The following is a 24,405-nucleotide window of genomic DNA, read 5'->3' on the forward strand; positions in this document are numbered from 1 at the left end:
TGCTGGAGTTGCCAGCCGGCACCTGCACCAGCCCCGCAGCCACCGGGGCCTCGGGGCCTCCGCATCTCGTAGTCAGCACACCACACAGTGGTCCCATCAGCACCTTGGGAAGGGCCCTCTCCCGCTTGGAGGCTCCAGGCCAGTGGGTCAGCTCCAGGTCCAGACACCCCACCATAGGTCGGCCCGCGGCGTCCGGAGGGCAGGCTGCACACCCTCGGACGATGCTTCGTGTCCCCACCCCACCCCAGGCCCCACCTGCCAGCCCCACGCTCTCTGCGGGGTTCCCCAGCCAGTCTCCGTGCCCCCCCAAGCCAGTCTCCGTGCCCTGGCGTAGCCTCCACTCAGGCGTACTGACGCTGCTCTTACTGGCCGACTGCTCTCCCAGGTGCCCAGTCCAACCAGGAGGACACAGGAGGCCGCAGGGCCCTTCTCTCTCACCGGGTTCAGTCTTCCCTGCCCAGAGGGGCTCTGGCGTTGCCGGCAGGATGCAGGGTCTCCGCACAGCGCCGAGCGTGGACAGGCAGTGTCGGCCGTGCTCTGTCACTGTCCCCTCCGTGCTGCCCGTCCCAGAGCGTCACACAGGGCCGCCCGCAGCCCGCGGCCCGTCAGACTGGCTTCCGCCTCTTAGTCACCTGCAGCCGAGGTTCCTCCGTGTCTCTTCATGGCGGGCCGCTCCTTTCTTCTTCCCGCTGCATAATGTCCCGCCGTCTGCGGGGCCAGTCTGCTGACCGTCGCCTGATGCAGGGCATCTCAGGGGCTTCCCGGTCCTGGCAGTTCTGAGTCAGTACGCATGTGCGCAGGGGTTGAGAACATGGGTTCACCTTCCATGTCTGGGCCGCTTGGCCGGTCCCTAGCGCAGAGTGTTTCCCGCCAGCTCTCCCTGCACTGAGCTGCGCCCTGCCTGCGCCTGGGAGGTGGGCACAGGACAGGGGAGGCGCAGGTGAGGGCCAGGCAGAGGGTCTGGTGCCCACGCCTCCTCTGGTGCCACTCGCTGTCGGCCTGCATCGCACCACTGGTGGCTGCGCGTCTCAGATTCTCCGGCTTCCTGTGGCTGCTCTGAGCGTAGTGACTCAGACCCTGGGAGCCTGGATGGGGCGTCCGGGGGACTCGAGGGTCAGGTGAGGCGTCACCAAGCACAGGGACTCAGGCGCAGGGAGAGGAGGTCGGCCCCTCCCGCGTGACCCTGCGCCCGGGGGCCTGGGCTCTGGCGCTGCGTAGCCCACAGGAGCCTCTTCCCTGAGAGAGAAGCGGCTCATGTCCACGCTGCTCGGGCAGAGACCAGAGAGCATGCTCTCCTCGCACATCCGTCCCTGGAGTCTGAGCTGCTAACCTTGTTAACAGGGTTCCTCACGGGTGCCTTCCTCTGCGAGCTCAAAGCTGTGGTCTTAGGTGGCACCCAGGAAACACGGAGGCGCTCCCTCCCTGCCCGTCTTCTGCGGCCGGCCCTCCGTGTGGTGTCCAGCTCGCTCCGTCTCAGAGCTCTTCGCCCCGAGATGGGGAGGGGGCACCACCGTGGCCTGAGGGCCGTGTGGAGATGGGGGGCGCTGGTGAGGTGGGAGGGGCGGGTGTGGGTGACCTGCTGTTCCTCCCCGCATCGCATGTGCGTTTCTGACGTGCTGCGTGGAAAGGCCGTCCCGCAGGGAGCTGTCAGCTCTCCTGGGACTGGTCCCGAGGCAGGGCCGCCTTCCTCAGTGCACCGTGTCCTGGTGTCCCAGACGGAGGGGCCAGCGCTGACCACAGGCTGCCCTCCCCAGGGCAGGGCTCTGACTGACTGGGAGAGGCTGAGGCACAGGGTGGAGCAGGCGTGGCGGGCGCAGCCCTGGGCGTCCTGCGGAGGCTGAGGGTCTGGCAGGCCTGGGAGGACGGCTGTGCCAGCCCCGTGTCCTTGCTGACGATTAAATCCCTCTCATCGTGTGGAGACCTGTTCTCTCTTAACTCAATTTCGAAGAAATCCAAATCTTTGAATAACCTTCATCCTGAGAGGAAAGGAAGTGGCTGCAGGTGAAAATTGATGGTCACGCCAAAGACATGGCTCCCTGCCAGCTGCCTCTCCAGTGCGCAGCTAAAAATAGCCTGCGCTCGCTGCCGCTGGGCCGTCTCCAGGCCACTCCCGCGCCTGTCTCAGCGATGCTGAGGGTGCCGGCCTCCTCTGCTGCTCCCGGCCTGGGGGGGGGGTCGGGTCAGCATTTTTGGTGCACTGGGCAGCTCTCTCCCCTGACCTCTGCCCACACCGGCTTCTCCTTGGGTGCGGCCCCACCCTGCCAGTGCTGGGCCCGACGAGCTGGCAGATCCCGGGGCCTGCATGCCCGTGGCGCGTGGCCCTGTTGGGCTGTGTGGTGCCTGGGCAGTGGTTCCTCCTAACCGGGGGATTTGCCATCACTGGGCACCCGGCCAGCCTCTCAGGGCTTATCCAGTGTCCACACGCATCTGGGTTTTCACAGTGGGAGATGCGCGCACTGGCTGCCCCGCCGCTCAGGCGCCTACTCTGTGCTGGGCCTGCTGCCGTGCGATGGCGTCTACCCTCCTCACACAGTTTATTCTCTAGGAAATGTGTGTCCGCTGCGGGTCTGGGTCCTGCGCAAGTAGCATCATGAGTAGCAGTGACTGCTGACCAACATTCACCAAATTACTGTATTTTCGTTAATTTTTTTTCTCATAATCCCACTTACAAGTCCTTTTGAAAATTCTGAGTTAGGATTTGCAAAGGCCTGTTTCGGAAGAGGAGGCTGCGGCTGGGTGGGGCCGTGTGTCAGGACAGCGTGAGACGGCGCTGCCTGTCTGTCACCGCCGTGCCCGGCAGTGGATGTCAGAGCGCATGCGTGTGGGTGAACACGGGTGTGTATGTGCGACGGCAAGTGCATGTGATGGTGTGTACATGTGAGTGTGGTTGTATACACACAAGTGTCTGCACATTTATGAGTGCACGTGAGTGCACGTGTGTGTGTGTCTACATGTGTGCCTGTAGGAGTACATGTGAGTGTGTTTTCAAAGCCGGTTGTTTTTTTTGCAGTTTAGCTGTTTTTCCCACAAGCCCCCACGGAACACTGGGCCTAGTAGACAAAGACCAGCCCTGGCCATTGAAATAGTGATTAACCAGCAAGGAAGCTGGGTCCGTGTTTACAGATGCAGTGTCTCCGGCTGGCGGGATTAAACACCATCCATCATCCCGTGGGCGGCAGCGCAGGGAGTGCGGTTGCCGTCAGCTCTCCGTTGGTTAGCTTTGCCTGTAGAGACCAGCCCCATACAAGGCCAGGAGGGGAGGCACTTCCTCCAGACCTGAGCCACCCAGTGTGACCTTGGGATTAGGCGGCAGAGCCTTTTCCCCAGGCGTTTGCAGCATCGCTCAGGGCGACTGGGCGACCGGGTGTCCGTGCTGCCCGGACGCTCTGGCTGTGGGCAGGGCAAGGGCGATGTTGGGCCCCTTTCCCCAATTCTAACACTTGTTTTGCTGGAGGTCATTGCCAGCCTTGCCCTGTGTCTGGAGAGGGAGAGTGTAGAAATAACGTTGGCCTGCAGCCCTGGGGGCTTGGGGAGGGAGAGGTTGGCTGGGGCTATTGGCCCAGCCGGTGGGGCAGTGAAGGGAGCTCGAGGTGCCCTTGGGGCCCTCGCCCTGACAGCCTCCTCCTTCACCGAGTCCCGGAGTCTCATCTCCATCTGTCGAGTGGGTCCTGCAGGGCCGTCTCAGGCAGCAGACGCGACCCACCAGGCCCTGGCCCCGTAGATGCCTGGCCGCCCTGCCCTCTGTGCTGTGGGATCTCGTGGTGGAGGTTGGCGCTGCCCTGGCCTGAGCGAGGCTTATAACATCGCTCCCTAGGCTCAGGGTTTGCTGGGAGGCCTGGACACGGGGTGGTGCTGGCGGACCTTGGCTCTGGAAGGGGTTCCCAAGCTGGTACTCAGGCACCATCCCTGCACAGGGCCTGGTTTCTAGAAGTTGCCCCTTCCCGAGCTCTCCCTTCTAGACTAGGAGGTGTGTGTGAGCAGCGGGCTCTGCAGTGCTGACCTCACGTGGTGCGCCTCTGCTCCGGAGGGTCTGGGCAGTGGGCGGGGCCCTGCACCCCGCGCCCACCCGTGGACCCTGTGTCCGCGTGGCCTGGGGCTTTCAGAGACAGGCTGTAGGCAGGACCTGGGGTTTGGCATGGTGAGCGGCCAGGGCGGGTGGGGGTGCTGCCAGCTGGGGGCGCTGTCCCTTGGAGCCACCTGCTGACAGCTGGCCCGCTCCGCCCTGTGCGCAGGAGCCGGCGCCCAGTGTCCTGGAGAGGGCGTGTGGCGCTCTGGGGGCGCTGGCCCGCTCCACCCTGTGCGCAGGAGCCGGCGCCCAGTGTCCTTGAGAGGGCGTGTGGCGCTCTGGGGGCGCTGGCCCGCTCCGCCCTGTGCGCAGGAGCCGGCGCCCAGTGTCCTGGAGAGGGCGTGTGGCGCTCGGGGTGCGCTGGCCCGCTCCGCCCTGTGCTCAGGAGCCGGCGCCCAGTGTCCTGGAGAGGGCGTGTGGCGCTCTGGGGGCGCTGGCCCGCTCCGCCCTGTGCGCAGGAGCCGGCGCCCAGTGTCCTGGAGAGGGCGTGTGGCGCTCGGGGTGCGCTGGCCCGCTCCGCCCTGTGCGCAGGAGCCGGCGCCCAGTGTCCTGGAGAGGGCGTGTGGCGCTCGGGGTGCGCTGGCCCGCTCCGCCCTGTGCGCAGGAGCCGGCGCCCAGTGTCCTGGAGAGGGCGTGTGGCGCTCGGGGGGCGCTGGCCCGCTCCGCCCTGTGCTCAGGAGCCGGCGCCCAGTGTCCTGGAGAGGGCGTGTGGCGCTCGGGGGGCGCTGGCCCGCTCCGCCCTGTGCTCAGGAGCCGGCGCCCAGTGTCCTGGAGAGGGCGTGTGGCGCTCGGGGGGCGCTGGCCCGCTCCGCCCTGTGCGCAGGAGCCGGCGCCCAGTGTCCTGGAGAGGGCGTGTGGCGCTCGGGGGGCGCTGGCCCGCTCCGCCCTGTGCGCAGGAGCCGGCGCCCAGTGTCCTGGAGAGGGCGTGTGGCGCTCGGGGGCGCTGGCCCGCTCCGCCCTGTGCGCAGGAGCCGGCGCCCAGTGTCCTGGAGAGGGCGTGTGGCGCTCGGGGGCGCTGGCCTCCCGGGACCCCGGAGAATGTTTGCATCTAATTTTCGTGTGTCCGTCGGCGTTCCCCGAGCTCCTGGAGCCGGCCTCTCGGGGGTCTGGCTGAGGAGCGAGCGCGTCAGTTGACAAACGGCCCTGTCCTCTGCGGGAGTCAGTCAGACCAAGTCCCAGCCAGCGGCGCTCTCTGCCCCGGGCTCCCGGCTCTGAGAAAGGCCCTGCAGGCTCTAGGAGAGGCTCGGAGGCAGCCCCCGCGCCGGGCACTGATGGTCGCAGCACATCTCACGAGGTGTCTGTGCAAGCAGCTCGCTCAGCCGCGAGCCCGGGGGGATGGCAGTCTGAGTGCCCAGGGCCAGCTGGTCTCGGGGGTGGTGAGGGGACGCGTGGGGCGGGAGGGGCCTCTCCCTCTGCAGGAAGTGCCAGGGCTGAGCCCTCTCCCCATCGCCGTCGGGAGCACTGGGCTGGCTCCAGGGCCTGCAGCCGGGACTTGCCTGCCTGCGGTGGCAGGCATGGCTGGCCCGGACAGGCCTGTCCCCAGAGCCCGGGCCTGGGGGGCAGCGCAGACTACACAGAGCAGGGTGAGGTGGGCGCCTCCGTGATCTGGCTCCGAGTCCCTCGGCCCCGGGTGACAGTGGCTCAGTCCAAGGGGCCTGGTTCCAGTTCTGGTTCTGCCTGCCACGGCCTTGGGGCACGCAGCTCTCCCCGCAAAGCTTCTGCTTCCTCCAGACCCAGGAGGATGGGGAGCAGGCCGCATGGGCCGATGCCCAGCGATGCCACTCCGTCCCCCTGGCACAGCGACTTCGGGAGCGAGCATGCCCTGTCCGCAGGGGCGAGTGTTGGTGAGCCTTCCTGCCTGGCTCCTGTGTCACAGAAGCGGCGAGTGGGCGCACTGGGCCCCACACACACACACGAGCGAGCTGTTGTGCCTTGGGCCCCGCAGGCCCCTTGCCCAGCCTGCTGCTACAGGGCCGGTGTGCGCACCTCCACGTGGTCACCCAGGCCGCACGCCAGGCTCTGCAGGGACCTGGGCTTGCAAGTCCGCAGCACCATTCCTAGTGCGTTTTCGGCATCTCCTCCTTGCAGCTCAGGCCCAGGTGGCTTCTGTTTGGTGTCTCAGCCCTCACGTGGTCCAAGCTGAAACCCTGCAGTGGCTGGGGCCAGAGTGCGACACTCAAATCCGTCCCCGTTGTCACTGCCTCATGCATCCGGCTCTGGGATGCTCTGCGGAGAAAGAGGGGGTGGCACCTCCTCGGGGTGGGGGGCAGGCTGAGTGAGCGCCGTGAGCCAACAGAAGCACCTCCTTAGCACAGCCGACAGGTGCGCTTCGGTCATCTCACGCTGTCCCTTCTCCCGGCCTGGACATCTGCCTCCCCACAGCTCTGGCACGTCTCGCACGTCGCGCCCCGGGCCCTGCCTGCTCTCAGGGGCACTCAGCCCACCGCCCGCAGCCTGTGCTGCTGCAGAGCCGGGCGCGCTGCGTCGCCAGTGGCCGGCCTGGGCCTGTGGCTCTGGGCAGCCACCATGGACTCCACACTGCTGCCCTCTGGCCGTGTGGGTGCTGCCAAGCAGGAAGGAGCCAGGCCTGGCCCAGAGCTCGCTGGGCCCCGCCGCCTGCAGGTGGAGCTGGCCCCTCTGTGCAAGGACAAGCCGGGATCCCCGTGCAGGGCTGTCTGTGAGGATGCTGCAACCAGGACACGCTCAGCAGGTGGGAACCCGGCTGCCCGCTTGGCCCAGGTGACAGTCACCACAGCACGAGGTGGGTTGGACCCCCAAATGTCACTTTGCCGCTGGCCCTCACCAGCCCCCCTCAGACCTCCCCAGGCCACGGAGGTGGCGGGACCCCGAGGAGGGCTGGAGAGCTGGAGAGCTGTCAGAGCCACTGCTGCGTGGGTTTCAGAGGATTAAAGTTAATTAAAGAGCTTCCTCGCTTTCATTTCTCCTGTCTGCCAGCGATTTACATGCTAATCGGCCCTGCCACTGAGAGTGAGCAAGTGTCAGCGCCAGGCCGTCACCACGCGGAAGCGGGGCGGTGAGCGCCGTGTCATATGCTTACACTGCGTCCGTGGACAGCGGAGGCGGGAGCCAGACACTTCCCCAAGTCAGGGCTCGGGCGTTTCAAAAACACTTTCTGAACTGTCTGCGTGGCTGACTTGACTCTCCTCTGCTGAGGCTTGCCTTGGCTGCGTAATTGGATGCATTATGCATGGCGGTGTCTCTGCATAAGCAATCTGGTAAACAGGAGGACGCAGGAGCCCGCAGAGACGTGCTGGGCAAGCTGCCCCCCAGCCTGTCCTCGTGAAGGTGGCGGCTTCTCAGCCCTCGCTCCGCGCCTGGAGGCACAGGCACAGGCACAGGGCGGACGGTCGCTGGAGGGATGCGTGCCATGGGGGTGGGCACCACATGCTGCTCCTTCAGCCCCGTCCCTTCCGGGGCGGCCGTGGTGGAGTGCTGGGGTCCAACCCCAGCAGGTCCAGGGGTCCCCAAAGGTGTGGACGGAGTCGGTGAAGAAGGAATGACACAGAGGCAGCGTTCAGGTGATCATCATAGCCAGGTTCTCTTGTCAGGGTCTCCAGCCAGGTTCTATAGCCAGTTCTCCAGCCAAGTTCTGGTCTGGATCTCCAGAGAGGTTCTGTGTCCATGTTCTCTTGCTAGGTTCTCCAGCCAGGTTCAGTCACCAGGTTCTAGTCAGGCTCTCTTGCCAACCTCTGCAGTCAAGTTCAGTCCAGGATCCCCTGCCATGCTCTCTCGCCAGGCTCCGCCTCCAGGCTCTGAGGCCAGTCCCTGTCCAGGATCCTCCGGCATGCTCTCGCCAGTGAAGTTCTTCTGCCTCTAGAGAACGTTCTGTGTAGGTTCTGTGCCTAGGCTCTGTCTCTCTTGGTCCTGTCTTCCAAGCCCTGTGTTCTAAGTTCTGTGTCTTGCTGTCTTGTTACATCTGTATTTATACCAGTTGATTCAATCCTATCAATTTCTATTACAAAGGTTAGGGCATTTCTTATCTCCATTCCAGGGAGTAAAGATTATGTAGCTTAAGCATGATTGTTTGTAGTGATTAACTACCCGCCTGGCACTTAGTTAAGGAGTTTCATCCCCTCCCTGACTTCAGGGAAAAATTCCTACCTGGGGAAACAACCTTTCTCGGAGAGGTGACCTTGGTTAAAACACAGCGCCAAGAAGGTGAGCAAACATGTTAAGAACCGTATGCCATATATGCCAGGTCCCTTGAAACAGCAAGGATGGCCCGGCTCCCGGCAGGGGAGGTGGCGTCGTGGTAACCTGACGGAGTCCCCCTTCCTCGGGCAGAGGGAGGGCTGTGACCCGTCACGCACAGAGGCCTCCCAGCCTTCCCACCCGCTGTCGCCCACACCTGCCGAGTGTCGCTCATGAGCCAAGAGCTGTGCTGGGCACCACTTTAAGGTGCTTAGGGTGGCACCTGGCACTGTGCCCGGGAGGCGAAGAGGGGGAGCTCAGCACCCAGACCCTGGCCGCACCTGCAGACAGCATGGGCTTGGAGGGCCAGGCTGGGGGCCTGGGACCCAGGGGACAGCACGGGGTGAGCTGCCCTCTTGTTCAGACTCGGAAGTGAGGGGCCGGCGGCCCTGCAGGGCAAGGGTGCCTGTGGATGCTTGCTTTTGGTTTGGGGGAGCGGCTCCTGCCGAGTCTCCGTGCTCACCGCCCAAGCTGCTGCCGAGGCTCTGGTCCTTTTACTGTCCCACACGGGGCCCACCACCTGTGCCCCCTGGTGGCAGGTGTCCCACACGGGGCCCACCACCTGTGCCCCCTGGTGGCAGGTGTCCCACACGGGGCCCACCACCTGTGCCCTCTGGTGGCAGGTGTCCCACACGGGGCCCACCACCTGTGCCCTCTGGTGGCAGGTGTCCCACACGGGGCCCACCACCTGTGCCCCCTGGTGGCAGGTGTCCCACACGGGGCCCACCACCTGTGCCCTCTGGTGGAAGGTGTCCCACACGGGGCCCACCACCTGTGCCCCCTGGTGGCAGGTGTCCCACACGGGGCCCACCACCTGTGCCCCCTGGTGGCAGGTGTCCCACACGGGGCCCACCACCTGTGCCCTCTGGTGGCAGGTGTCCCACACGGGGCCCACCACCTGTGCCCCTGGTGGCAGGTGCCCCGCATGGAGCCCTCCCAGTTACCAGCACCTTCTCCTCTTCCTCCCCCTCCTCCTCAGGGAGGCACTGAGCCCAGTCCTGCTCCCACAGGCGTGGGGCCCTGAGTGGGGGACACGAGTGAGCGGCCCTCATTCAGGTCTCAGGCGGCTGCTGTGAAGGAGCAGGCGGGTGTGCAGCAGTCAGGGCGGGCGTCCTTGGCAGTGGACGCCTACGCTCTAGAGCCACCCCTCATCCTTAGTGGCAGCAGAGGGCCGAGGTTGAGGCTCCAGGCGGGAGTCTGTTACTTCAGCAGTCGGGGGGCCGTGGGCAAAGGGGGCGCAGCTGCAGTCCCCTGCCCCACCCTGCAGGCTGGGAAGGGCCTGGAGAAGCCAGGACGCCGCGAGAGAGGCCTTGCCGCCTCCCAGTGCCCTCGGGGCTGGTGCGCGGGCCCTGCGGTGCGAGGCGGACGCAGAGGGAGCCCTGTTCCGCATCCCGTGCCCTCTGCCCGAGGGGCCTGGACGGGCCAAGGCACACAGTCTTTCCTGCCAGGGCTGTGATAGCAAATACGTTCTAACGTCTTCCCTGGCCAGGTGCTTGGTGTCTGACAAGGAAGAGGCGTAGAGTGGTGAAGGGATGTATCTCACCTGCCTGCAGAGCTGGCCTTGCCCTTGCGTGGAGCAGGCAGAGAACCGCGAGTGAATGTGAAGCTGTGGTAATGGCCAGAGAGGGGAGCAGTGCGTTGGGACCCTTCCCCCCAGCAGGCCCCGCCCTGGGGCCCCGCGAGGCTCCTGTCTCCCCCCCCCCACCCCACCCCCCACAGCCTGGGAAAGCCCAAGGCAGCCACAGGTACCCGAGGGGGTTCAGTTGCAATCACGGGTGTTTGGTTTTAATAAGTGGAGGCCATTCCCAGAAGGTGGGGCTAATCCTAGTGACCCCGAGGCTGAGGCGGGAGGAGGCACCAGTGACCCTCAGTTTGTGCACAGATGACAGGCACCTGGGGTGAGAGCTGCCTCCCGCCCACGGCTACGGCTGAGGAAGCTGAGGCCGAGGGAGGCTTAGTCATTGACGGTGGGCCCTCGAGCCACACGGTTGAACTGCACCCTCTCACGCAGGTTTTCAGTAAATTCCCCGGGAGGATTTGGAGATCTTCCTCCCGCAAAGCCGTTGCATTGGGACCGGCTGCTGCGGTCCGTCGTCCCTGGGGAGAGGCGGGCGTCTCCTCTTCCCTCGGCTGCAGCGTCCTGTCTGTAGGACCGTGTTGATGGGGCGGGTGGCGAGGCCCAGCCCCTTCCCTGCTTGAGCATCGGGCTGAGCGCCCGCTCCCCGCGGCACCCACGCTGTCGGCGGGTGGGGGCCTGCTGTGGGGAGTGGATGCTGGGGATGCATTACGGCCTCCGTAAATGAGACGGATCTGTAACGCGCCGCGTGGAAGCGAAGGGAAATTGCTTCAGGAAATCTCAGTTGATTCCCACTCCTCCACAGGAGGTGTTGTGGCGCTTCTAGCAGGAGGTGGGAGTGCGAGAACACGGCTGCTGGGGAGACGCAGAGCTGTCCCCACCCTCCGGCTGCGTGTAGGTGGGTGGCGGGGGTGACACAGGAAGCCAGGCCGCCCGGGCCTCAGTGACTCACAGTGGGGCCGCGGGTCAGGCCTGCTCTCTGCACCGGGCGCCCGTGTGGGCGCAGGGCAGGTGCTAGGGCTGCCTGCCCGCCTGCGGCCCTGCAGGGAGGACAGCGCCAGCTCTGACAGCAGCCTGCAGGTCCGTGGCCTGTGCCCTCACAGGGCTGCTCTGGGCCTGGGAGCCCAGCAGAAATGAGCTCAGTGAAAGGTAAACGGGCCACCAGGTCTCTGTGAGGAGCTGACGGAAAGACGGGGAGTGAAATACAGCAGAGCAGGCAGGGTGGCCTGGGGGACAGGCAGGGATGCGGTCTGAGCCGGGACCAGGCACAGCGCGGCCATGGAGGACAGAGGGGCCGAGGCCCCGAGGAAGCCACTGGGAGCAGAGCCCTTGGGGTGTGGCATGACCGGGGGCCCCGGGGCCTCCTCTGCACTCACCTGGGAGGGTAGTTGGTGGGAAACTCCGTCACTGGCCCTGGCTGGGTGTTTGGAACATCGTCCCGTCCACCAAAAGATGGTGGTTCAGTTCCCAGTCAGGGCACATACCCAGGTTGTAAGTTCAATCCCTGGTTGGGGCACATATGGGAGGCAACCGATCAACGTTTCTCTCTCTCCCCCCCCCCCTTGCTCATCAGGAAGTTGAGTGGTTAGAGCACCGGCCTGTGCACTGGAGGGTCGTGGCTTCGATTTCTGGTCCAGGGCATGTAACTGGGTTGCCAGTTTGACCTTGGCCTGGGTCAGGGTGCAAGCAGAAGGCCACCAATCTATGTGCCTCTCTCTCTCTCCTTCTCCCTCCATCCCTCCCACTCTCTCCAAAAGTCAACAGAAAACTGTCCCCGTGGGCTCTGGGCGGGCAGGGCTGGTGGTTGGGGCGTTTGGTCGGCACGGAGGGGAGGCTGGCTGTGGGTGACCGCTGGCCCCGCCTCTGATGGTCCCGCCGGAGCGGTGGTGTCGCGCCCCAGGCTGGCTGCAGCCTTATCTCCGCGGGAAGCCAAGCGGGAAGTGCACTGGGTGGCGCTGCCTCACGCTCCTGGGCGGCCGTTCATAGAATTGCATTCTGCTGAAGGGACTCCTGGGTCACGCGCCGTCTACTGAGCGGGCCTTTTATTTTATTTTATTTTATTTTATTTTTTAAGATTTCATTGAGCGGGCCTTTTAACCAGTCAGCTGCAGTAGTGAGTTTTGATGACTCTGACAGCCTGGCTTTGAACTGCCGTCTCAGCTTTCCTGCATGTGGGGCTGTGGAGGGTGGGGGGCCCCCACCACCCCGTGACCCCTCCCTCCTGGGCTTGTGAGGGGGACTTCCCAGTGCTCACGCTGGCCTCTGGGCCGGGGGCGGGGTTCTTTCCTGCCCGTCCTCCTGGCTCCCACATCGCACTGTCAGCTCGGTCCCGGGTCCCCCCCTCCTCTCTGCCTGCTCAGAAGCTCCGGGCGCCCCCTCCAGGCCCCGCACCCGCCCTCCTCTCCTCCCTCCCGTGACCCGCAGCCTGGGCCCCAGGTGCAGCTCAGTCTCCTGGCCCAGCCCGTCTGGCCGAGGGCCTGGGTCCGTGTACGGCGCACGGGGCCTGCGGGCTGGGTGTTTCCTGCTCAGCTGCGTGTAGGTGCTGACAGCTGTAGAGGGGCCCTGACTTCAAGCCCCTTCCCCAGCCGCCTTTGGAGTTTAACGCCGGGAGGTGCTATGTCCCGGGAGCGCAGCGCCAGGTCCTCAGAGAGCTAGCCCAGCGCCGCCTCCTCTCCCTTCTCTCTCTGAAATCAATGAAAACGTTTAAAAAATAAAAATAAAAAAAGGTGTGGAGTGACTGAGTGGAGTGGAGGAAGTGGACCTGTGGGGCCGGGTCTGGGGCAGAAGGAGGAGCTGCCGAGAATGTGGGAAGCGGCCCCTGGGGACTCCTTCCAGACCAGCTCAGGCTCCCGTGGGCGGCAGGAGAGTGCACCAGGCCGCGGCCATGGCGGTGGAGCCGGGAGGGGCGGCAGGAGTGCACACAGGTGGGGATGGCGCTCGCCGTGCTGCCAGCACCCGGGTGGGCACCAGGCAGGCTGGGACACTCGTGGCTCTGGGACCTTGGTGGACCCTCCATCTCTGTTTCTTTCCCGGAGAAGTGGGTTATGAATTACTGAGGGGCCTGCTGAAGTGGGGGTGCTAGGCAGTGGAGCGGAGCGGCTGGCCTTTCCCTGTCCTCCTGCTGCCCGTCCTGGCCATTGTCCAGTTAGAAGAGCGATGCAGTGGGAAGGACCAGGGGACAGCGTTGGCCGCGCTGCCTCCTGCGTGACCGTGCGACCCTGAGGGGGTCTGCGCTGCCCCCCCCCCCAGGCGAGCACTCAGGCTCAGAGGGGCCGATCGCTTCTCCTGAGGTCACAGCGTGTCAGTGTGAAGCCAGGGTTTGCGCCCAGCCTGTTCTGACTTGGGAGCTGGCCTGGCACTTGCGCCCACCTGTGCCCGCTGGCCTCCAGGAGCTCCTCTTCTCATTCGCCTCCTGTGGGGGCGCTGGCCTCCCTCGGGCTGAGCTCTTGTCCCGGGCTCTCCTGGTGGGCTCCACGCCTCCTCGAGGCAGCGGCCCTCCCTGCGCGGCCCTGGGCGCTGTGGCTCCTGGCCTTGTCCTCAGGTCCCCTGCTCCCCTCCCGCCCCTCCCACGCCGAGGCCTGAGGCTGGAGATGGGGCTGCCCCTGGAGAGGGAGCCTGCCCTCGGGCGTGTCCCAAATGCCAGCAGGAGGCCGGCAGAGGCTGGGTCCCCACTGTCCAGGGCGCGCGAAGCACCACTGCCAGGGAGCCCCTCGCCGCGGGTGCGGCGGTGCCCAGGTGTGTGTGTCTCCCCCGCAGGTGGGCTCCCCCACCTGTTTGGGCAGCACGTCAACGCTCAGCACAGTCCCCTCCCGGAGGACCAGCTGCTGAAGGTCAGTCAGCCCATGGCTGTCCTGTGAGGGGCCGGTGCCAGCCCCGCCCTCCTGCTCATTGGCCTTTCCCCACCCGGCCCAGCGGGGAAGCCCCTGGCACCCTCCGCGCCCAGCCTTCCCTGGGACCCTCTCCAGCTCTCAGAGGGGAGGCCTGCACTCCCCCGCCCACTGCGAGCCCAGCACTGCGTCTCCATGCTCAGACCCAGGTTCAAGTCACATGAGCCATCGCTCTGCCTGCAGGAGGGCTGACGTGAGACCGAGAGCAGAAACTCCCTGCCTCTCCCGAGCCAGCCCCTGCCCCGACACGGGAGAAACCCTCCCTCCCTGCGTCTCGTGCTCTGGGCAGCGCCAGGCGGGGGCATGGGGGGGCCGGTCAGAGGCCTCCCTTCCGGGCTGAGGTTGTAGAGGAAAGACGGACGATGCCCAAAGTGCGCGGGGCTGGGGGAGAAGTTCCCAGAAGCGGGGCCAGCAGAGGTGAGGTGAGGCGAGGGCGGGCTCAGTATCTTGAGGGGCAGATGGGAGGTGGGTGGCCTCTGCTGTTGTCCAGGACGGGGCCTCCCGCGTCATCACGGGAGCCTGGTTTGTCACCACCTTCTCCTGCCAGGACTCCCGGGCCCCCCGGTCCCTGGCCCCGGCAGCTGCTGGCATGGCCTGCCCCGTCGTGTGTCGCTGGCCTCGCGTGTTTGGGGACAGTCACCGCCTGCCCCTGCGTCCCTGCTCGGGCTGCCCAGGCTGGGGCTCGGCTGCAGGGCTCGGCCGGTTACACTCACGGGGATGGTAGCTGGTCATTGGCCGGCCAGTGCCTGTCGTCCTGGACTTGGCACCTGTGAGCCCAGGTTCTTCCCCAGAAAACTGGCCTGGACCTGCTCGTGGGTGCTCCTCCACACCTGCCAGCTGCCCAGGCTCTTCCCTCCCCTGGTGCCCACAGGAAGCACCGATTCGCCAAGACCTTCCATTTCTGCCGCCCTCGGGTCTGGGCTCCTACTGGGCGTGCTCCGAGCTTGCAGGCCTCACCGGGTCCTGGTACTGACCTGCCGCACTTGTCAGCTCAGAGCTGCAGGCAGACAGGGAGGTGGGCAGGAAGACTGCCCGGGCGAGGCCTTGCCAGCCAGGCCAGGGGTGCTCAAGGCTGGACTCAGCCGCCGACTCCAGGACGTGGCCCACCCTCGTCCCCGAGTCGGGCACTGGCTCAAGACCCCTTTTGGAGACCAGGAGGGCCGGGTGCGCTGGGCGCCGGCCCACAGCTTGTGCAGACCCCCTGGTGGAAGGGGGCGAGTGGCCCGGGCACCCTCCTCTGCCACCCTCCCCCAAGTCCGAGTTCATGTCCTGTGTGTAATGCTCTTCCATGCTCTGAGTTGCATTAATCACGCGGCGGGCAAACGTGACTGCTCCCAAGCAGGCCTGCTCGGCACCGGGAAACACACCCTGTTTGGGCTTCTGGGGCAAGTGTCCTCGCTTCCCGGCAGCCCGGGCGCCGGCTGCGCAGCCGTCAGTCGCCACACTTGCTCGAGTGGAAACGAAGCAAACGCCCCACAAGTGGAATCAGTCATTAAAAAGTCGTTATCCAATCAAACCAGCACAGTTCAGTGACCAAACAATTTCTCTAAAAGGTACAACAACTTCCCATTTTACAGTTTCCTCTCTGCTGGCCACGGCGAGGCTGCGCTGGAACCGAGAGCAGGCGCGGGTGGGATTTATGGTCAATAACAGCGCGATTACGGCGTGTTTATGAAGGAAACCCCTCCCCGGCCCTGGCGTGCGGCTCGGTAACCAGCTCAGAGCCATAAAAGTCAGTGGGAAGATAGAGGATTTCAATAAAATTATGACACTCAATAAACCTTCCTGTGGAAACAAATTTTCCACGGATATGTGACCAGTTCCAGTTGGATTTGTAACTTTAATTTCTCACTTATTGGATTTCTTGTCATCAACTAATTATGAAGTCCATGCTGGGTGGCGCTGAGTCAGAGGCCGTGGGGAGAGCGCGGGCGCGGGGCCGACAGCGGGAGACGGGACGGCTCTGGGCGCACGCAGGGCTCTGTGGTCGCACCTGCTTCCAATCACACCTGAGGCGGCTGGGTGGCTGGACAGGAGAGAGGGGAGGGGGGTCCTGCCCCATGTCTGGGGGTGGTGCGGGGCCTCGCTCCAGGCCTGTGCCTTGGCCTGTGAGCTAGGGCTGGTGCCGGCCGTCCCTGCCCCCTGCCCTGGGGGACGGGACGGGAGGAGGGGCGGGGCCCGCCTTCCCAGCAGCTGTCCCCCCACCTCCGGACTCAGCCTGCGGAAGGGGCTGCGCGTGGACGCGTAGAGGGCTGCCTGCCCACGTGGAGGAGACGGCTCTATGGCCGTGGTGTGGGCCTCGCCGGGGTGGCATTGATCTCCAGCTGTGCGTGGAGACCTGCCAATCACCTCGTGGATCAGGAGCGGAGGCGGAATGAGCGCGGGCCTGCGGGTCCCCTCCCTGGCTGCTGGCCGGGGGAGGCTGGTGCAGGGTCGCTCCTGCAGCCTCGGGTGTGGCCGCCCGGGCCTGTGCGTGAGGCCCGAAGGCGCACGAGAAGCTGCTGAGGCCGGGCCGGCCGCTCCCGCGGGGTCCGGGACCCTCTGAGCGCTGTGGGCAGGTGGGAGTGCTGTCGGGCTCTCGGTCCACCTGGGGGCCTGCTGCTGCCCTGCCGACGGGGCTCTCTCCCTCCTGGGAATCTGGCTGTGTTACTGGGCCAAAGGTCAGGGGTCACGGGAGGCAAAGAACTCAAACCACTTGCTAGCCTGGCCCACGGGTGATTTCCTGGGCCTCACTGAGGGATGCAGAAGTCACACTAGGCCGGGCCCTGGCTGTGGCCAATAGAGCCCTGCTGTGGGTCTCTGACCACTGCAGCCCACGGCCAGGTGGTCAGAGCGAGCAGCAGACCACACAGCCCAGGCTCCCTGGGCACTGGCCGGGGTGGGCCCACCTTCCGAGCAGCAGGGCCCGTCGTGGCCGGGATGGGCTCCGTCGGGCCTGCGTGAGCCAGAGCTGCTGTGTCGGCGTGGACTCTGAGGAGCCTGTGGGGCCCACCTGATCCTGGCGCATCCTCCTCCTCGCCCATCACACTGTCCCTCCACGTCACGTCCCAGCCCCTGCCCCCTGGGCCTGACCCCTGCCGTGTGTCCACAGGAGCGGGACGGCATGCGCGCCATCCTGGGGTCCTACGACAGCGAGCTGACCCCGGCCGAGTACTCGCCCCAGCTGACCCGACGGATGCGCGAGGCCGAGGACATGGTGCAGAAAGTGCACGCCCACAGCTCGGAGATGGAGGTGAGTGTGCGGCCCCTCTGGCCCTGTGCCTGGGAGGAGGCCCGGGAGGGCTGGGCGGGACAGCCCAGCGGACCCTCCTCCTGGCGCACAGCCTCCACACGCGCTGACGGGAGGTGCGCAGGGCGGGCTCTGGCGTTTCCACGCGGAGGGTTCCCTGTCTGCCCGTTCATCACGAGGCTGACCGCCTGCACCGCCAGTGCCCTGTGCTCAGGTGTTTTGTATGTCGGGTGACGAGGGCTGGCAGTGTCCTCGGAGCTCACTGCCCAGTCTGGTTCCTCCCCCTCCCCCCGCCCGGCTCACGCCTGCCACAGCCTGAGGCTGTCAGCTGGGGCCTAGCCCTCCCCTTGAGGGTCTGAGGCAGCTGGCACTGGGCCACCTCTCTGCTGTCTCCACTTCCCCAGCCCCACCTCACGGGGACACTCAGCCTGGTTTGCCTGGACAGGCCCAGGTCGGCAGAGAAAGCCCCCGACTGCCATGGTCAGCATCGGTCACCCAGCCTTCCCTCCGCCTCCTGGAGGGAGAACCCGGGGAGGGTCCCAGGCTCGCTGGCTCCACCACCACGTCTGCCGTGTTCCGCCCTGCTCGGCCACGGCCACAGGAGCGCACGCGCCATCCACACCGGGCCCGTCACTCCCCCTTCCTCCTGGGCACGTGCTGATGGGCCTCCCCAGGCAGGCCGGCCCTTCGCTGGCTCCTCCCCTCCGCCCAGGCCCACTGTCCCCGGTCTTTGTTGTGATGGAGATCCCGGCCCGCAGCTCCTGCTCCCTAGAGCCCTCCCTCCCTGAGGCAGGGTCACCCCGGGACAGCCTCCGCGCTCTGGACGCTGGTCAGCGCCCGCCCAGCAAGGGCGCTCACGGCCTGGGCAGCGAGGGCCATGGCTCTGGGCCTCTGGGGCCTGCGGGGCAGGGCGCTGTATTTCTGGCCATTGGGTCCTTCCCCATACAGCCCCCTTCCACAGCGACCCCCAGGCCTGAGCTGCCGTCTGGGAGGCCCAGGGCACGCGGTGGGAGCCGGGCACTCCTGGGCTGGGCCAGTGGGCACGGTCTCCTGGCCTTTGGCGGGTCAGCCCACTGTGAGGAGAGGCTGACCGCCTCCAGGTGTTGCAAATGGCTGCTGCACCCCTGAGGGAACAGAGGTAGTGGCCGCAGACCACTCCTGCTGCCAGCTGCACACCTCCAGGCCCCCACCAGGGGGCAGAAGACAGAGCCGCCCACCCTGCTCTCGGCCAGGGTGGGACGGGTGTACCCAGGGAGCGCCCGGAAAGGAAGGGGCCGGACAGGACAGGACGGGGCTCTTCCTCCTGCGCGTGCCAGGACCTGCTCTCCTCTCCAAGGCTCTCTGGGACCTGGGCTGGGAGGGTCTCACCCCCCCTCCCTCTCCCCTCCTTGTACCCACCCTCCCTCTCCGCCCCTCCTCTCCCTGGCCCTCCTGCTGCTGCCCCTCCATCCCCCCCAGCCTCCGCTGACCTGACTGCACCAGCCCGTGTGCGAGCAGAAGGCCTCAGCTGCTCCCAGCCAGCGAGGACCAGTGGGACCTGCACGGCCCCTGTGGGCAGTGGCTGATCTGCCCGCTGCCGAGTGCTCCCCTGGGGAGAAGCTGCAGGGGGTGGGGGGCCGCCTGGCGCATCTGGGGAGCCGGGCGGGTCTGGGATGGGGTGGGGGTCTGGTAGGCTGGGTGGCAATACCCCCTGCCGGGTCCTCAGGGTCCCCTTCTCCTGCAACACCCAGGCCCCCAGTCAGGCCCCCAGTCCAGGCCATGCTGGCTGCCACCAAAGGGGGCGCTACTGGCAGGGCTGCTGGCCAGGTTAGGACCCAGGGTTGAGTCAGAGGACCCGGCCGGTGGCAGCCAGAGCAGGGCAGTCTCCTCTCGAGGAGAAGGGGCACGGGAAGTGCTCCCTCATCCCTGTGCCTCCAGCGGCCTGAGCACCGGGCGGCCTCACACGGCCCTGCAGCCTCCAGGCCAGGGCCAGCCCCTCCCCGCACACAGACGCCGAGGGAGGCCCCACTGACCCTCGGCCCACAGGGGCTGACCCTCGGCCGTGAGCCTCTGCCCCCGGGCGGGGCGGCTGTCTCTTTGCAGTGGAGGGGACTGAGGCCAGGCCTCCAGCTCGGCGGGCGCAGGCTGTGCCTGGAACACCAGTGTCCGCGGGGCGGCCATGCTCCAGCGGCCACCCTGACCCTTCCCCCCAGGCCCTGGGCGCCGCCCCCATCACCAGGCTGGGCTCTGCCTTCCTGCTCCCCGGGGCCCCTTAGTGGGCAGAGCGCCCTGGAGGGCCTGCAGCTCCTGGGCAGACGGACCCTTACATGGGTCGCCTAGTCCTGCAGCCCCGAGGAAGGAACAGGCTGGGAGGTGCCCCGGCTTTGTCCTCACCCCCAGGTCGCTCAGCCACACGCTGGACTGCAGCCCCTGCAGCCCTGGGTGGGTGCCCTCCAGGCCCCAGGAGGGCCTGTCCTCTTCCTGGTCAGTAGGCAGAGCTGCATGCCCGCCTCTGAGCCCGGCCCCCACCCGGAGAGCTGAGTGCTCTCGGCGCTGCAAGCAGCCCATTAGCCGAGCATCGGGTATTGACAAGTAAAGTCATGTAACTGCACAGACTCATTTGCTAGTGGTGCCATAGTGCCTTCCAGCCAGCTCATCCGTCACTCGTGCCCGCATGCGAACATCTGTGCACTCGCACGGGGGCCTGCAGGGAGACCCGCTGCCACGGCTCCCTCCCACGCCTGGCATGTCGTTGTCCGAAAGGCAGGGCCCAGGGCCTCCGAGGGTGGGATTGTCGCTGGCCCCGTGGGAACTCCAGTTGTGCTAGTGGAGGTGGGGACACCAGCTTTTCTCGCGCTCTCCCACCTCCGCCTTTTCTTTTCTCCTTCCCTAGTGGTCTTCTCCTCCCTCCTCGTTTCCTCTCTGTTCTCTGTTCATGTCTGCCTGTCTGTAGCTTTGGCCCTTTCTCTCTTCTCTCTCACCGCGTTTCTCTGCCCCTCTCTCCCCCATGACCTCTCCCACCGTCCCTCAGGCCTAGGCTCCTGTTCTCACGCAGGGCCAGCAGCTTCCCCCGTGAGGGGCCAGACAGGGAATGCAGCGGGGCCTTGACTTACGAGGTTACTTCGTTCCGAGACGGAGCTCGTTAAGGAGCTCGTTAACTCAAACTACTCTGTCAACTCAATGCAAAAAACAGGCCGAGAGACAGCTGGCATCTCAAAAAACTCGTTAGTCGGGACACCCGTAAGTCAAGGCCCCACTGTACTGTGGGCCGGGCGGCTCCACGGGCTCGGGCCGGGCCACTCAGCTCTCAGCTGCATCTGGGAGCCGGCTGTGGGCCAGTCAGACTCACTGACAAAACGGGGGGCTGGGCTGGGCGCAGGCTGTCGAGGGGACCTGCTGCTGGGTGAGGCGCAGGACGGCCAGGCCCCGCCTCCCTCGTGGCTGCTGCACGACCCGCCCCTCGGACCGTGGGAGCCACATGCGGCCCCGGGAGGGCAGAGCCGGGCTGAGGGAGGTCTTTGCAGAGCCTCTACAGCAGTGGTTCTCAGCCTGGGCTGCACATTAGAATCACCTGGGAATCTTTTTAAAATCCTGATTTCTGGGCCTCATCCTCCGGAAATTCTGTTTCTCTCTTACGGGGCGAGGCCACAACATGAGTAACAAAGAAACAGAATTTCCGGAGGATGAGGCCCAGAAATCAGGATTTTAAAAGGATTCCCTGGTGATTCTAATGTGCAGCTGAGGTTGAGAACCGCTGCTCTGCAAAGAGCAGGGGCCTCCAGGTGCTGAACTGCTGGATCGGCCTAATCAGTCAGTTCCAGTGGGAACAGGTTTGCTTCGGCAGAAACATTTGAGTAAAGCGAAGTGGCGGAGCGGGGCGATCCCAGTGGCCCGCCGCAGCCTGTGCCGCTTGCCCGGGTTTATTTATTCCGTTTAATAAAGTGCTGCCTGGCGGTCGCAGGCGTCCCGAGCCTCCTGTGCTGACGGCGCCATCACTATGCAGCGCACGCCGCCTGAGTCACTTCCCAGCCTGGCTTGTTTTTCCAATTTATTTAATTAAAACAGATGACGGCGCCGCTGCTGCGGGGAGGTCGGGGGAGCCCGGTTTCAGGCGGCAGCGATCGGAAGGAGCTCAGAGAAAAGTGGGCGCATCGTCACCCACGTCCCCCCGCCCGGCGAGCGTTCACAGCAGCGTCTCCCTCCCAGAGGCCTCCGCTCTCCCACCTGGGCGTCCACCAGGGCCAGAGCCCTTTTCCTGGCCACTCCTGCAGGTGTTCCCTCTCGGGTGGCTCTCCTGGGAGGGCACCGATGGGGCAAAGTGGAAGTCCCGTCAGTTAAAATGGAGCCGCGTACTAAAGGGGCAAACAGGAAGGGAGTGGCCCGGGCCCCAGCATGTGCGGGCACACTGTGTGACGGGGGCGGGCTCTCTGTGCCCCAGGTGGGTGGCCATGCTCAGCACCCAGCGACACAGCCGCTCCGGGACCTGGGCAGAGCGAGGCTGAGGGAGGGCTTGGCAGTGGCCTCCAGGGGTGAGCCGCCGGCAACCAGGTCCTCACGCGCTCCTTGTTCAGTTCTCCCGGCTTCCCAGAAGGGCGCACGGTGCTCCCGCAGGCGGGGTGGTGACGCTGGCAGAGACCAGGCACCAGCTCCACGGGCGTGAGTGACTCGTGGGACCATGGGCATGGGGGCTGTCCCGGGGTGCTACACGGGCACAGGTGCACACACAGCGAGACGGGAACTGCGCCGGCCAATTCACAGCCACCTCCCGCCTGGTTCCTGTCTCTTTACGGGGGCCTTGAAGAGCTACTTTCTTGCCAGATTTCCAGATACGATCCCTGCGATGAACTGTCATTGTCATGCTGCACCTGAGGGCCCGGGCGGCCTTCTCACCCCCACCCCCACCCGGGAGTGTGCGCCTGCCCACCCCCTCTCGCTCCGCGCCCACCTCTGCGCGCCGTGCTGCTCGGCGTCTGGGCTGTCCAGGCTCACAGAGCAGTGATGTCCTGAGTGGTTTCTTTCTGGGTCGGCTGTTTCCTGAGCGTCACGTCCCCCCGGTCCAGCCGTGTTGTCGCCAGTGGCAGCGTCTGCTTCTTCTCCAAGGCTCAGCCGGCCTCCCTTGCAGGTGTCACGCCGCTTCCGGCCTGCGGACAGCGCGGGCGCTTCCGTGTCGTGGCTCCTGGGAGTCGGGCTGCAGGGAGCAGGGGCGCGGCTCTTTCTTCGAGATGCAGATTTTATTCCCTTTGGACATATTCCCAGAGAGGGCTCGTGGGCCATATGGCTCTCGTTCTAATTTTAGTTCCCGTCGTGGCTGCTCCGTTTACGTTCCTCCTGCAGCGCCCCCGCGGCGCCAGCACCTGTGGCCGGCGGCCTTCCTGACAGGCGTCGCGCGGGGGCTGTGCTTCGGGCCTCCCCGTGACGGGCGGTGCTGAGCGCCTCCCAGGTCCCAGGGGCCGCAGGTGTTCTTTGGGACGTTGGGCATCTGCTCTTCTGCCGAGCTGTCGGAGCTCCTTTCATAACCACAGGGCAGGACCCATCGAGGAGACGGTGCGCGGCGACTTCCCCCCGGCCTTTCGCTCTGCGGTGGCTCCTCTGCTGTGCAGGAGCGTTGCAGTTGCACGTGGTCCCACGTGTTTATTTTTGCTTTTGTTGCCTGTGTGTTTGGTGTCATGTCTGAGAGTCTGTGACAAGATGCACGTCAGGGGCTTTGTCCCGCGTTTCTCCTAAGAGCCTATGGTTTCTGTCTTCACCCGGGCCGGTGTTTGTACAGCCGGCACCGCGGACTGGGAGACGTCCTTCCCGGGCGTGTCTTTGGCTCCTTGCCAAGGGTGGACTGTGGGGGGGGGGGCGGGTTATTGCTTGTCTCTTGTCCGCTTGACCAATGTGTCTGTTTTATGCCAGCATCACGCTGTTTCGACGATTATAGCTTTGCAAAGAACTTGAAGTTAGGAAGTGTGATGCCTCCAGCTTTGTTCTTCTTTCTCAGGATTACTTTGACTCTTAGGGGTCTTTTGTGGTTCTATAAGAATTTAAGAATTATTTTTTTTCTATTTCTGTCAAAATTGCCATTAGAGTTTTGTTTTGTTTGTGTTTGTTTATTTCTTTTGTTAACCCTCACCCGAGGACATTCTTCCATTAATTTATTTAATTTAACTTAATTTTTAAAATATAATTTTATTAATTTCAGAGGGGAAGGGAGAGAGAGAGAGAGAGTGAGAGAGAGAGAGAGAGAGACATCAATGGTGAGAGAATCATTGATTGGCTGGCTGCCTCCTGCACGCCCTCAACTGGGGATCAAACCCACAACCTGGGCATATGCCCTGACCGGGAATTGAACTGTGACCTCCTGGTTTATAGGTCAATGCTCAACTACTGAACTACACCGGCCAGGCCATTTAATACACACACACACACACACACACACACACACACACTCGAAGCCCATTGCACGAAGATTCGCGCAATAGGCCTTCCTTCCCCTGGCTGCTGGCACTGGTTTTCCTCCTGCACCCGGCACCCAGGCCTTTGGACTGGCCGCAGTGGAGAAGCCAAGCCTCTTCAGTCTTCGGTCTTCACTCCACGCCTGCATATACAAATTAATCGCCATCTTTGTTTGGGTTAATTTGCATAGTCACTCTGATTGGCTGGTGGGCATAGCGGAGTGACAGCAATTTGCATGTTTCTCTTTTATTAGTGTAGATACACACACACACACACACACACACACACTCACTGAGTGGCCAGATTATTATGACCACCCCATCAGTACTTCGTTGGGCCACCTTTTGCCTTCAATACTGTGACGATTCTTCTTGGCATTGACTCCACGAGATGTTGAAAGGTGATACGAGGAATCTGACACCATGCCTGATGAATAGCACTGTCCAGTTCTGTGAGATTTGATGGTTGTGGAACCAGCTGCCCGATGGCTCTTTTAACTTCGTCCCACAAATGCTCAATTGGATGGAGATCTGGTGATTGTGGGGGCCAGCTAAGCAAGGTAAAGTCTCCCTCATGTTCTTGAAACCACTCCTGCACAATACGAGCACCGTGGCATGGCGCATTGTCTTGTTGGAAGAAGCCATCTCCATTGGGATACGCCATCAACATGATAGGATGAACTTAATCAGCAACGATACTTAGGTATGTTGTGCTATTCAGGTGTTGTTCCACATGAATTAAAGGGCCCAAATCATGCCAGGGAAACATGCCCCAAACCATAACACTGCCCCCACCAGCTTGAAGCGTTGTACTCATGCATGTGGGGTGCATGCTTTCATGCTGTTTCCGCCTAATTCTCACCCTGCCATCTGCATGATGCAACTGGAAACATGATTCATCGGATCACATGACTTTTTCCCAATGCTCGACTGTCCAATCCTTGTGTTCCTGTGCGAATTGGAGACGTTTTATCTTGGGAACTGCAGACAGCAAAGGTGTTGTAACAGGCCTTCGGCTG

At 64.4% G+C, this 24,405-nt stretch overlaps 2 protein-coding genes across 5 annotated transcripts in view; both read left to right on the forward strand.

The window, feature by feature from the left end:
- Positions 1-24,405, forward strand: part of MAD1L1 (mitotic arrest deficient 1 like 1) — a 149,600-nt gene that overhangs the window by 79,034 nt on the left and 46,161 nt on the right. For all 4 annotated transcript variants that reach the window (XM_059699422.1, XM_059699425.1, XM_059699424.1 and 1 more), the window contains one exon: positions 16,833-16,973. In XM_059699422.1, the coding sequence (XP_059555405.1) occupies positions 16,833-16,973 (141 nt within the window). The remainder of the gene's footprint in view (positions 1-16,832; positions 16,974-24,405) is intronic.
- PSMG3 (proteasome assembly chaperone 3) overlaps positions 7,104-24,405 on the forward strand; it is a 139,146-nt gene continuing 121,844 nt past the window's right edge. The window contains exon 1 of the mRNA XM_059699437.1: positions 7,104-7,109. The gene's annotated coding sequence lies outside the window, so the exon portion shown is untranslated. The remainder of the gene's footprint in view (positions 7,110-24,405) is intronic.

Source organism: Myotis daubentonii, chromosome 5, assembly GCF_963259705.1.
Source record: "Myotis daubentonii chromosome 5, mMyoDau2.1, whole genome shotgun sequence".
NCBI classification, from domain to species: Eukaryota; Metazoa; Chordata; class Mammalia; order Chiroptera; family Vespertilionidae; genus Myotis; species Myotis daubentonii.